The sequence below is a fragment of the Anabrus simplex genome, chromosome 7 (assembly GCF_040414725.1).
Source record: "Anabrus simplex isolate iqAnaSimp1 chromosome 7, ASM4041472v1, whole genome shotgun sequence".
NCBI classification, from domain to species: Eukaryota; Metazoa; Arthropoda; class Insecta; order Orthoptera; family Tettigoniidae; genus Anabrus; species Anabrus simplex.
This window is the reverse complement of record NC_090271.1, coordinates 341,567,910-341,580,484: the sequence shown is the minus strand read 5'-3', so window position 1 is coordinate 341,580,484 and position 12,575 is coordinate 341,567,910. Positions and strand designations below refer to the sequence as shown.

The 12,575-nt window shown below is 40.0% G+C and overlaps 1 protein-coding gene across 5 annotated transcripts in view; it reads right to left on the bottom strand.

The window, feature by feature from the left end:
- Positions 1-5,923: 5,923 nt before the first annotated feature.
- LOC136877166 (divergent protein kinase domain 2A) overlaps positions 5,924-12,575 on the bottom strand; it is a 49,387-nt gene continuing 42,735 nt past the window's right edge. For all 5 annotated transcript variants that reach the window (XM_067150982.2, XM_067150981.2, XM_067150980.2 and 2 more), the window contains one exon: positions 5,924-6,566. In XM_067150982.2, the coding sequence (XP_067007083.2) occupies positions 6,375-6,566 (192 nt within the window). In that variant the 3' untranslated portion in view covers positions 5,924-6,374. The remainder of the gene's footprint in view (positions 6,567-12,575) is intronic.

Genomic DNA, 12,575 nt, shown 5'->3' with positions numbered 1-12,575 from the left:
ACCAGTGACAGAGGAAATCGTTATATACTCGTCCTCACTGATTATTTCACGAAGTGGCCGGAGACGTATGCACTTCCGAACCAGGAGGCAACTATAGTGGCGAAAACCCTAGTGAACGAGTTCGTCAGTAGATACGGCGTACCATTGGAGCTGCATTCCGATCAGGGATGGAAATTCGAGTCAGCGGTCTTCCAAAATTTGTGCCGTTTGCTGGGTATCCGGAAGACCAGGATCACACCTCTACATCCCCAATCCGATGGAGTGGAACGATACAATTAGGACCCTTGAGAATCACCTGCGAATAGTCGTCAGCGACCACTGGAGAGCCTGGGATAGTCATCTTCCCCTGTTCCTCTTAGCGTACCGGTCTGCAGTGCACGAGGTCACTGGATGCACACCAGCCAGGACGTTGTTTGGGAGGGAACTGCACCTCCCTGTGGATTTAGCGTTCTGTCAACCTGACTATTGTCCTGCCCCTACCGACCAGTACTGCCTCGATCTAACCAGGAAACTAGAAGATATACACGCCGCTGTCCGCAACAGATTGAGAATACAGAGCGACCGAACGAAGGCATGATACGACCAACGAGCAGACGCTACCGGATATCAGGAAGACCGGGTTTGGCCGTATAACACCGTAAGGAAGAGAGGTTTGCCCCCCAAACTCCAGTCAGCGTGGGAAGGCCCTTATCGTATTGTCAAGAGGATAAATGACGTCATCTATCGCATACAACGGGACCCGACAAGCAAGTTGAAGGTGGTACCTCTAGACCGTTTGGCGCATTACCGGAGAGCGAAAGAAGGTGGCTGATCGGGACGATCATCTCTTGGAGAGGGGCGATGTTACGTGCTCAAACAACCGTCAGCCTAGTCGCAGGCCCTTCGGTATTACCTGAAAGGGGATGATTCAGCCAGCTCGCGGAATTTTCCAGCCCGCCTTAGGACATGCAGTTTGTCTGTTGTTTCCTTCATCTAGATTTTCCATGCAATTTCTGGAAGATATGACGGGACAGTTTGATCTCCAGCTGAACCCTGAATGTTCTAGTAGCCCAGCATCGAGGTATAAATACGAGGGCCCTGCGAGCGAGTTGTTGTTGTGTCGGAGAGACCAGTGAGTGCGTGGACTGGATCGACGGAACGAAAGGCTATACTGTGTGTTCGTGTATTTCTGCGTGAGTCAGGGAGATAAGCCGCTGTCGCCAGTCTGAAGGTAAATGTACCTGTGTTAATGTTCGCTGTTGTGAGTGTTGTCCTGCTGTTTGGTTGCTCACTGCATGTGACTGTGTGAAGATATGTGGTGTTGAACCAACGAACAGTCACCGTGTGTTGTATAGCCACCAGCTGTCTACGCACAGTGGCTGTAGGAGGTGAGTGGATTTTTGGAACGTGACAGTAAGGATTAGCATCCCTGGTAAAGGAACAGGCTGGACCATTGCTGATCCATAAATCAGAGAGATTTGTATATAGACTGGTAATTAATTAGTATGGCCATTCATATCTGGTTAGAATTATTTTTGTTTAAATATGTCTGTGTTCATTTATTAGGCCATCCTGAAGTCAATTAGAGATGGGGTTTTATTTGTAATAATATCTAACAGTTAGAACCTCCATGGTTCAGGCAGCAGCAAACCGGCCTACCACTGCTAGGCTCCGTGCTTCAAATTCCGATCAGTCCATGTGAGATCTGTGCTGGACAATGCGGAGGCAGGACAGGTTTTTCTCTGGGTAGTCTGGCTTTCCCTGACATCTTTCATTCCAGCAACACTCACCAGTATCATTTCATCTGTCAGTCATTATTCGTTGTCCCAGAGGACTGCGACAGACTTCGGCAGCCAGCACAATTCCGGTCCTCGCTGCTAGATGGAGGTTTCATTCATTCCATTTCTGACCCATTTAAATGACTAGAAACAGATATTTTAAAAGAAGTTGAATTATGGCTGAATCATGATTAAAGCAGCAAGAAGCAGTGGACTACAGTGGCTATATCGAGCCCTCAATGCCGTATGGAAGGGTAAAGACTGACAACAAGGAAGCACTGTACAATTGTTCAAGAAAATAAATAGGAAGAAATGTGAAAATTATAGAGGTATAACCTTATTATCATATGGGCTAAAAGTAATGGAGAAAGTCAGTCAATCAATCAATCAATCAATCAATCAATACTGATCTGCATTTAGGACAGTCGCCCAGGTGGCAGATTCTCTATCTGTTGCTTTCCTAGCCTTTTCCTAAATGATTTCAAAGAAATTGGAAATTTATTGAACATCTCCCTAGGTAAGTTATTCCAATCCCTAACTCCCCTTCCTATAAAAGAATATTTGCCCCAGTTTGTCCTCTTGAATTCCAACTTTATCTTCATATTGTGATCTTTCCTACTTTTATAAACGCCATTCAAACTTATTCGTCTACTAATGTCATTCCACGCCATCTCTCCGCTGACAGCTCGGAACATACCACTTAGTCGAGCAGCTCTTCTTCTTTCTCTCAATTCTTCCCAACCCAAACATTGCAACATTTTTGTAACGCTACTCTTTTGTCGGAAATCACCCAGAACAAATCGAGCTGCTTTTCTTTGGATTTTTTCCAGTTCTTGAATCAGGTAATCCTGGTGAGGGTCCCATACACTCGAACCATACTCTAGTTGGGGTCTTACCAGAGACTTATATGCCCTCTCCTTTACATCCTTACTACAAACCCTAAACACCCTCATAACCATGTGCAGAGATCTGTACCCTTTATTTACAATCCCATTTATGTGATTACCCCAATTAAGATCTTTCCTTGTATTAACACCTAGATACTTACAATGATCCCCAACAGGAACTTTCACCCCATCAATGCAGTAATTAAAACTGAGAGGACTTTTCCTATTTGTGAAACACACATCCTGACTTTTAACCCCGTTTATCATCATACCATTGCCTACTGTCCATCTCACAACATTATCGAGGTCATTTTGCAGTTGCTCAGAATCTTGTAAATTATTTATTACTCTATACAGAATAACATCATCCGCAAAAAGCCTTACCTCCAATTCCACTCCTTTACACATATCATTTATATATATAAGAAAACATAAAGGTCCGATAATACTGCCTTGAGGAATTCCCCTCTTAATTATTACAGGGTCAGATAAAGCTTCACCTACTCTAATTCTCTGAGATCTATTTTCTAGAAATATAGGAACCAATTCAATCACTCTTTTGTCTAGTCCAATTGCACTCATTTTTGCCAGCAGTCTCCCATGATCCACCCTATCAAATGCTAAAGACAGGTCAATCGCAATACAGTCCATTTGACCTCCAGAATCCAAGATATCTGCTATATCTTGCTGGAATCCTACAAGTTGAGCTTCAGTGGAATAACCTTTCCTAAAACCGAACTGCCTTCTATCGAACCAGTTATTAATTCACATGTCTAATATATGTCTAATATAATCAGAAAGAATACCTTCCCAAAGCTTACATACAATGCATGTCAAACTTACTGGCCTGTAATTTTCAGCTTTACGTCTATCACCCTTTCCTTTATACACAGGGGCTACAATAGCAACTCTCCATTCATCTGGTATAGCTCCTCCGGCCAAACAATAATCAAATAAGTACTTCAGATATGGTACTATATCCCAACCCATTGTCCTTAGTATATCCCCAGAAATTTGATCAATTCCAGCCGCTTTTCTAGTTTTCAACTTTTGTATCTTATTGTAAATCTCATTGTTTTCATATGTAAATTTTAATACTTCTTTGGCCTTAGTCTCCTCCTCTATCTCGACATTTTCCTTGTATTACATGTAATAAATATCATTTTTGGTCCGTATTGATGATATTTGATTGAAATAATAACATTAAGTTATTTATTAGACCACCTAATCAATACAAAATCGTCTTGGATGATTTACATACATGTTTCGCCTTCCCTGAAGGCATCATCAGCCATAGTCTTGTTAGGTTTTACTATTGCCTGGTTGGCATTGACATTACATGTAATAAATATCATTTTTGGTCCGTATTGATGACTATGGCTGATGATGTCTTCAGGGAAGGCGAAACATGTATGTAAATCATCCAAGACGATTTTGTATTGATTAGGTGGTCTAATAAATAACTTAATGTTATTATTTCAATTTTCCTTGTAACCAACAATCTTTACATACTGCTGACTGAATACTTCTGCCTTTTGAAGATCCTCACATACACACTCCTCTTGTTCATTAATTATTCCTGGAATGTCCTTCTTGGAACCTGCTTCTGCCTTAAAATACCTATACATACCCTTCCATTTTTCACTAAAATTTGTATGACTGCCAATTATGCTTGCCATCATCTTATCCTTAGCTGCCTTCTTTGCTAGATTCAATTTTGTAGTAAGTTCCTTCAATTTCTCCTTACTTCCACAGCCATTTCTAACTCTATTTCTTTCCAGTCTGCAAGTCTCTTTATTTCTCTATTATAATAAGGTGGGTCTTTACCATTCCTTACCTCCCTTAAAATCATCTTCACTATCATTACGTTGTCTGACGTCCTTTTTCTCTTCCTAATACCCCCTTGGAAAACTGACAATTCTGAATTTTCTTCTGCCCAGTCCCTTAATCTGTTTGTTAAAACTCCTGTGTAAATAGTGAGTCTAATAAAGTTATCCCCCTGTAATTACTTGGAATGGGGTTTTTTTTTTTTGCTTTACGTTTCACCGACACAAATAGGTGTTATGGCGTCGATGGAACAGGAAAGGGCTAGGAGTGGGAAGGAAGTGGCTGTGGCCTTAATTAAGGTACAGCCCCAGCATTTGCCTGGTGTGAAAATGGGCTGCCGACAGTGGGGTTCGAACCTACTATCTCTCGAATACTGGATAATGGCTGCACTTAAGCGACTGCAGCTATCTTGGAATGTTATTCCCTTTTTTCTTGTAGATTGGTCATATTATTCCCGCCTCCCATTCCTTTGGGTATTTACCACTGTCGAAGATTCTATTAAATAACTTAACTATACCTTCTACCATCTGTCCAAATTTCTTTCTTTCCAAGACTTGTTGTTAATACCGTTACATCCCCCCGCTGACCTGCCCCTAATTTTGCCTATCACTTCCAGTACTTCTTCTCTTGAAATTCCTTTGTCCAGTTCAAATATCGGTATCTCTCTGTCTCTCCATACAACTTTTTCCTTCCTCCTCCCTCTATATCATTCCCCCCCCCCCCGCCCCCCCCCCCCCCCAAGTAATAATAGTTCACCCACTTATTGTACTCGATACTTGGTTTCGCGAATTTCCTCACCCTTGTTAATTTTGTTTATTCTCTCCCATACTTTCTCAATTTGGTTCATCCTACACTCCTTATTTATAGCTTCCGTATGTTCTTTCATTCATAATTTCTTCCTTTCCATAATTTCTCTTTTGTATCCTTTCCTTAAATTGCAAAATAAACTACTCTTTCTGCACGTCCAAGTCTTCTTCTTCTTTACTCGTGCTTCTAGAAGACTGCAGTTTCACACGAGAGTCTAACAATTTTTTATATTATTATAAACCCCACTTGAAGTGTTTAAACTCCACTCGGAGTTATTTACTACATTCTTCATCATTATTCTGACGTTTGAACTGTTTAACACCCCATAAATTTTCTCTAATGCCCTCAACGATCAAAAGGCCCCGCTTTACTTCTTTCAACATAACGATTTATTATAAACCTTACTTGAAGTGAGCAACGCAAACGTCTCTTTACTAGCTTTATTATGTATCAATACTGTATTTGGAATTATCAACTACATTTTTATTATTATTGTGACATTCGATCTGTTTAAGATCCAAAAATTTTCTCTAACGCCCTCAACGTCCAGAGGACGCCACTTTACAAAATTTACGTTCTTATAAAACTATCAGTATACAATTTGTTACCAATTTTTAAACAAGGACATTCATAAATTTACGACTATTTGTATATTAGACTTTATTAAGGTTTCATTTTAAGAATATCGTAACTATTGTCAACCATTTCGCTCACCATTTGAAGCATATTTCCAACATCATCTTCACATTCATATGTAATTTAATTACAATCAGGTACCTGATTAATTATCTTTCAGATTGAGATTAAGGATGAAGATGCCCTTAATTAAAGGGCGAAACATGTCCCTATAATTTTATTTACTGATTTAATTCTTTATTAAAATCTCTTTTTATGTATTGAATAGGTGGAATAATTAAACTTTAATACTTATTTGACTTCATTGTACATTTCAATACGGACCAAAATATGAGAATTGTAACATGTAAAATAAAGGGGAAAGCATTAAAATTCTGCTTAATTCTTCAGAGATGTATAATTATTATTAAAAACTCTGCTGTATATCTTCACAAGTACACCTTAGTTGGTATAAAAGTTTTCATTCTCTCAGATATGAAACTGTTTCAGTAATATTTGCAAGTAATGCTGTGAGTTGCTGTGCAGCCTCAAACCTCCCCCCTTTTCCTAACGGAAAAGCACATTCTTCAACTAGAGTGGGCAGCTGAGGGTGCAGTTTCAGCACTTGTGAAGGAATGCTCGACAGCAGACCGCGATCTGTGGCCAGGAGTTGCTGCAACAACATCATGACACTTGTAACATCACAATAAACAAATTAAAACATACTATAAGGAAATTAAAAATTACATGATTTACAAAATAAATAATAAACAAATACGTATATCAGAACCAACAAATCAATATGACTGGAAGGTGATTGGGGATTTTAATGATACTATGTAGTGGGTATGTGGGAAACTGGGAGTGAGATTTCTAGATCCTAATGGGTGGGTAGGAGATAGGGATCTGCGCTCAGATAGCCTTCAGTTAAACCGCAGTGGTAAGCATAAGTTAGGACTTTTGTTTAGAAGGGTTATAGGGAGTACATTCAGGGAAACGGGGTGGTCTAGGGAGCAGTGATAAGGGTACGGGAACTGGAAGTTAAGTAGGGATGACATAAAAATGTTAATGCTGAACTGTAGAAGTATTGTAAAGAAGGGAACAGAATTAAGTAATTTAATAGATATATGAGGATTGAGGCAAAAGTCATGGCAACTATTTGTTTTCTTGTAGATATGTGAATGGATCACAAACGTATGTGTGTCGTGAGGAAGTTCTGCAGGCATAGTGTGTATGCAGAACAACAGATGGCTCTGTGTTAGCTAGTAGTAGCGCAGCGAGGGCTGTGAAATCAGTCAGGTGGTGACCGTCGTGCGAGATGGCAGTAACCCCTGTTGAGCAGCGCGCTTACATCAAAATAGCCGGTCTCCGAGGGAGAAATGCGATGGAATGTCGCAGTGAATTAGTGGAAGCCCTTGGGAATAATGCCCTACCATACCGTACAGTAGCACGGTGGGTAGGAAAGTTTCAGCAAGGACGTGTGTCAACCAGTGATGAGCAACGTTCGGGACAACCTGTCAGTGTGCGGACCGACGTGGCACGTGGCGTCATCGAGCAGCTCCTGGATGAAGATAGACAATGGACGCTACTGGAGTTAGAGAGGGCAAGTGGCATTGAGAAATGCACTGTCCACAGGATATTGTGTAATGAGCTGCAACTGCGCAAAATCGCATCATGGTGGGTACCGCATGCACTGACGGAAGTTCAAAGGTGGGTGCGCTATGCAATATGCTCCAACCACCTTGCACGCTGGCAACAGGATGGCAATCAATTCTTGTCACGAATAATCGCCATCGATGAATTTTGGGCCAAGGCATACGAACCAGAACTGAAACGTCAGTCCGCGGAGTGGCGACATCCTGGATCACCAAGGAGGCAGAAGGTCCATCAGAATCCTTCCCCAGTCAAATTGATGGCGATCGTTGCGTATGATGTCAGAGGTGTCACTGTTTGCCACTTTGTTCCACATGGCAGAACAGTCATCGCACAGTACTATAGGCACTTCCTGGTGCAAAACGTCCGGATCTTGTGGACAGTGCAATAATCCTGCACGACAATGCAAAACCACACAAAGCAGAGTGTGTAGGGCAAGTACTGCAATGTTGGGGATGGGAAGAATTGGATCACCCTCCGTACTCTTCCGACATTTCGCCCTGTGACTTTGATCTCATTCGAAAGATTAAGGAACCACTACGTGGTAGGCGGTTTGCAACACGAGAGGACATTGCTAATGCTGTGCGCCAAGAGGTGACCGGATTCATACATGGTGCGGCAAATGCTGAGGCAGATGGTATTCAGCGCCTCCCACATTGTTGGCATCGTGTGGTGTCAGTAGCAGGGTCTTTAGGCCCAGGTTTGTCAAGTCAACTTTATGTGTACTGTGTTGTCATTCTTTTGCACCGGGAAGGCCATATTGCCCTGTATACTACCGTAATAAATAAGTGTGTTATGATATTTCAGTGCTATTCATTGTCCACACATGTAGATAACAACTTGTCCTTTTGTCTGTATATGTCACATTTTCCAAACGGACTGGTATCTTCAAGAAAAAAATTGTTGCCATGAATTTTTCCCCAACCTCGTGTACTTACCAGATATTGTAATAGGAGTTGAATCATGGCTGAGAAATGATATAATGGATGCAGAAATATTCTCACAGAACTGGAGTGTGTATCGTAGAGATAGAATAGGAATGGTAGGAGGGGAAGTATTCATTCTGGTGAAAGAAGAATTTGCAAGCTATGAAAAAGTTAAAGATGACAAACATGAAATTCTAGGTGTAAGGCTCATCTCTTTAAGATAATAGGCAACTTGATGTCCTTGGAGTGTACAGACCGGGAAAGGGCAGTGCTGATGCTGATTCAGAATTATTTGATAAGATAATCAGCTATGTGGGAAACGATAAGGAAAGGAACGTGATTGTAGCGGGTGATCTCAATTTACCAAATGTCAATTGGGAAGGTAATGCAAACGACAGGAAGCATGACCAACAGATGGCAAATAAGTTAATATGGGAATGACAACTGAATCAGAAAGTGATCATTAAGTTCTTGGCCCGGGTTATGTTCCTTTCTGTATGTGGATTCCAGGTTAGATTTTCATCTAACACTACACCTAGGTGCAGTGCCTGTTCTTCTGTATATATATCTTATCCAAAGAGCTTCAGTGATCTCTTTCCCTCTAATTTTCTCCTTCTTGTAAAAGGGACCAGAGTTATCTTGTTCGGGTTGACTGATAGTTGTTCTTCCCGACACCAGTTCTCCACAAGGTTAAGTGATCTTTGCACGAGGTCCTGGATAACACTCATCACCTTACCTTGTACCACGATCACTAGATCATCAGCGTATCCTTGTGTAGCATAGCTATGATTTTATCCACCACGAGGTTCCACAGCAGAGGCGAAATAACTCCTTCCTGAGCACAGCCTTGGGTGGCCCTAACCATCAGCATTTCTTCAAACAGGGATGCTTTTATCTTTCTTCCGTCTACCATGGATTTCATCCATTTGACGACGGTTCTACTCACCTCACTCTTTTCCGATGCTTTGATCATAGAGTCATAGGTTGTCAAATCAAATCAAAATCTCTTTATTTGCAAATGAGGTGTCTACCTCGGTAGCAAATGGTACACTAAAATACATTATTGTCAAGCACTAAATATTAAATTAACAAGAGAAGAAAATTTTCCTATAATACAATATTATACAATTTACGCTAACAATTTTTTCTATTAAACACACAGCTCATCCTTAATAAATTTATATTGTTTACAAAATTCTACTTATAATATCTCCTGTACTACTTACAAATATAGTCAACTGATATACAGTATGTGGAATTACTTCAAATGATACTATACAACTGCTATAAGATTACATTATTGCATTTATTTACTTTTTTTTTTACCCATTCTGGAACCTAAGTAGCATAACGACCTGCTGCGTCTTAACCAGAGCCCCTTTTGCCACCACTTATCAGAGTTCCTGAAGGGCCTTCACAGCTACCGTAGCGGTCCCAGGGCCCTCGAAGTCCCCACTGTACTTCACCCCTACAGGCAGTCCCCTACTTTGGCTGTCCAAACTCCTTAGACCAGGGGATGGAATTAATTTACTCACACACATTTTTTTATTTACAATAACCTGCTCTGGTCGAATGCCCTCTAACACTTCATTCATTTTCTCTGTTGCTGTTTATTCCCTTCTTGAATATCTGTACAGATTTTGGAAAAGGATCAAACACTACCCCTGGTAAACTGTTCCACTCCTTCACACCCTTCCCAATGAAAGAAAATTTACCCCAATCGCTTCTGCTAAAATTCCTTCTAATTTTATATTTGTGGTCTGTCCTGCCGATATAATTATTTTCCAACTGAAGCCTCTCACGGATTTCTCCCCATGCTTCTTCTCTTGTATAGGCTCTATATAATCCTACAAGTCTAGTTTTCTCCCTTCTCTTACTTAAAGTTTCCCACCCAAGTTCCTTTAACATTTCTGATACACTACTCTTTCTCCTGAAATCCCCTGTTACAAATCTTGCTTCTTTCCTCTGCACACTATCTATTTCTTTTATTAGGTATTCTTGGTGAGGATCCCAAACACTGTTTGCATATTCCAATAATGGACAAACCATACTTAAGTAACTTTTTCTTTTAATTCTTTATTGCATCCTTTAAGTAGCCTCATTATGACATGTAACGATCTGCATGCTTTCCCTACAATGTCATCAACATGACCCTTCCAGTGCAAATTACTTTCAAATCTCACACCTAAGTATTTGCACTTGCCATCTTTTGGGATAACTACCTCATCCAAAGTATATTCAAATTCAGTTTTAAAGCTCCTGTTTGTAAAAGTTGTAACAGTTGATTTGCCTCCATTAACCTTCATATTATTTTCTTCAACCCACTGTTGAATACTTTCAAGGTCCCTTTGTAATTCTGAACAATCCTCAATGTTATTTATTTCCCTATAAACAATTATGTCATCTGCATACAATCTTATTTTTGATGTTATATTGTTCCCTAAATCATTTGCGTATATTAAGAAAAGTAACGGACCGATTATACTACCCTGTGCAATTCCCTTCCAAACTTTCTCTTCCTGAGATACATTATTTCCTACTTTGACTTTCTGAACCCTTGAATTTAGAAATGTTTTTATCCAACGTGTAACCCTTACGTCCAATCGTATTCCCTCCGATTTCTTTAATAATATTCCATGTTCCAGTCTATCAAAGGCTTTGGAAAGATCTATGGCTATGCAATCTAACTGACCTCCTGTATCCAACTGATCTGATATGTCCTGCTGAAATCCCACCAGTTGTGCCTCACAAGAAAATTTCTTTCTAAATCCATACTGGCTCCTCATGAACCAATTTTTATCATCACATATCCCTGTGATGTACTTTGATATTAAACTCTCCAGTATTTTACAAACTATACTGGTCAGGCTGATTGGTCTGTAGTTCTCTGGTTTCCTTTTATCACCCTCTCCTTTATAAATTGGTATTATTATAGATCCTTCCATTCCTTTGGTATTACACTATTATTTATGACATAGTCAAAGAGAAATTTTAAATAAGACACTATGTACCACCCCATTGTCTTTAATACCTCCCCAGTAATTTGATCACTTTCTGCTGCTTTTCCTTGCTGAAGCAGATGGATTTCTCTGAAAATATCTTCATTTGTGAATGAGAAGCTTCTTGCTTCCCTCTGTATCTCTCCCTCTCTATCTTCTGTTTCGGTTTCCAACTCCTGACAATCATCTACTGAATCTCTGAATTCCCTACTAAAGAGGTTTGCTTTTTCAGTATCTCTTAAATAGTGTTCACCCTCTTCTCCCACCATTGTAGGCATTTGGATTCCTTTTCCTTTTTGATTCCTGATATATGAATACAGCTTTTCTCATTTCCCTTTGTGGTCATTACCCTCTTGAAGTATGCCATTCATATAATTCTCTTTTGCTTCCTTTTTCACTCTATTCAGTTCCCTTATTAGCTGTTTTCTAGTTTCTCTACTCTCCCTACCTTCTTTGATTTTCCTGTTTACTATTCTACATTTTATTTTTAATTTTCTTATTTCCCTTGTATAATAAACAGGGTCTGAGGTCATTTTGCCCTTCTTAACAGGTACAAATCTCTTCTCTCCTTCCCAAATGATTCCTTTAAATTTAGCCCAAAGTGTATCCACATTACACCCTTCACTTTTCCAACAACTGAATTGTGATTTAAGGTAAGTCCCAAATTCATCAACTTTAGTTTTTCTGTACAATTTCTTGTCTTGTGTGTCCCTCTTATTGGTACGAGTCCTACATCCTACAGCCTTATGGTCTCCTATTCCTTCAATTACCTCAGTTTTATCAACAATTTCCCATGGTTTAACCAAGAATACATCTAGTAAGTTATTGAGACGAGTCGGTTCTTGTACTACTTGTGTAAATCCTCCCTCCCAAATTAACTTATTTGCCAGTTTCTGTTCATGGGCTTCACTTGCAGCTCCATTCCATTCAACTTCAGGCAAGTTTAGATCTCCCCCAATTATTACCATATCATTATTATTGTTTTTATGAGCATAATCTATTATTTTCTCAAATATTTCCATGGCTCTTTCCTCTCTTCCAGGCCTGTATGTTCCTATAATTCCCAGCTCCTTCATATTATCACAAACTAATTTTATCCCTAAT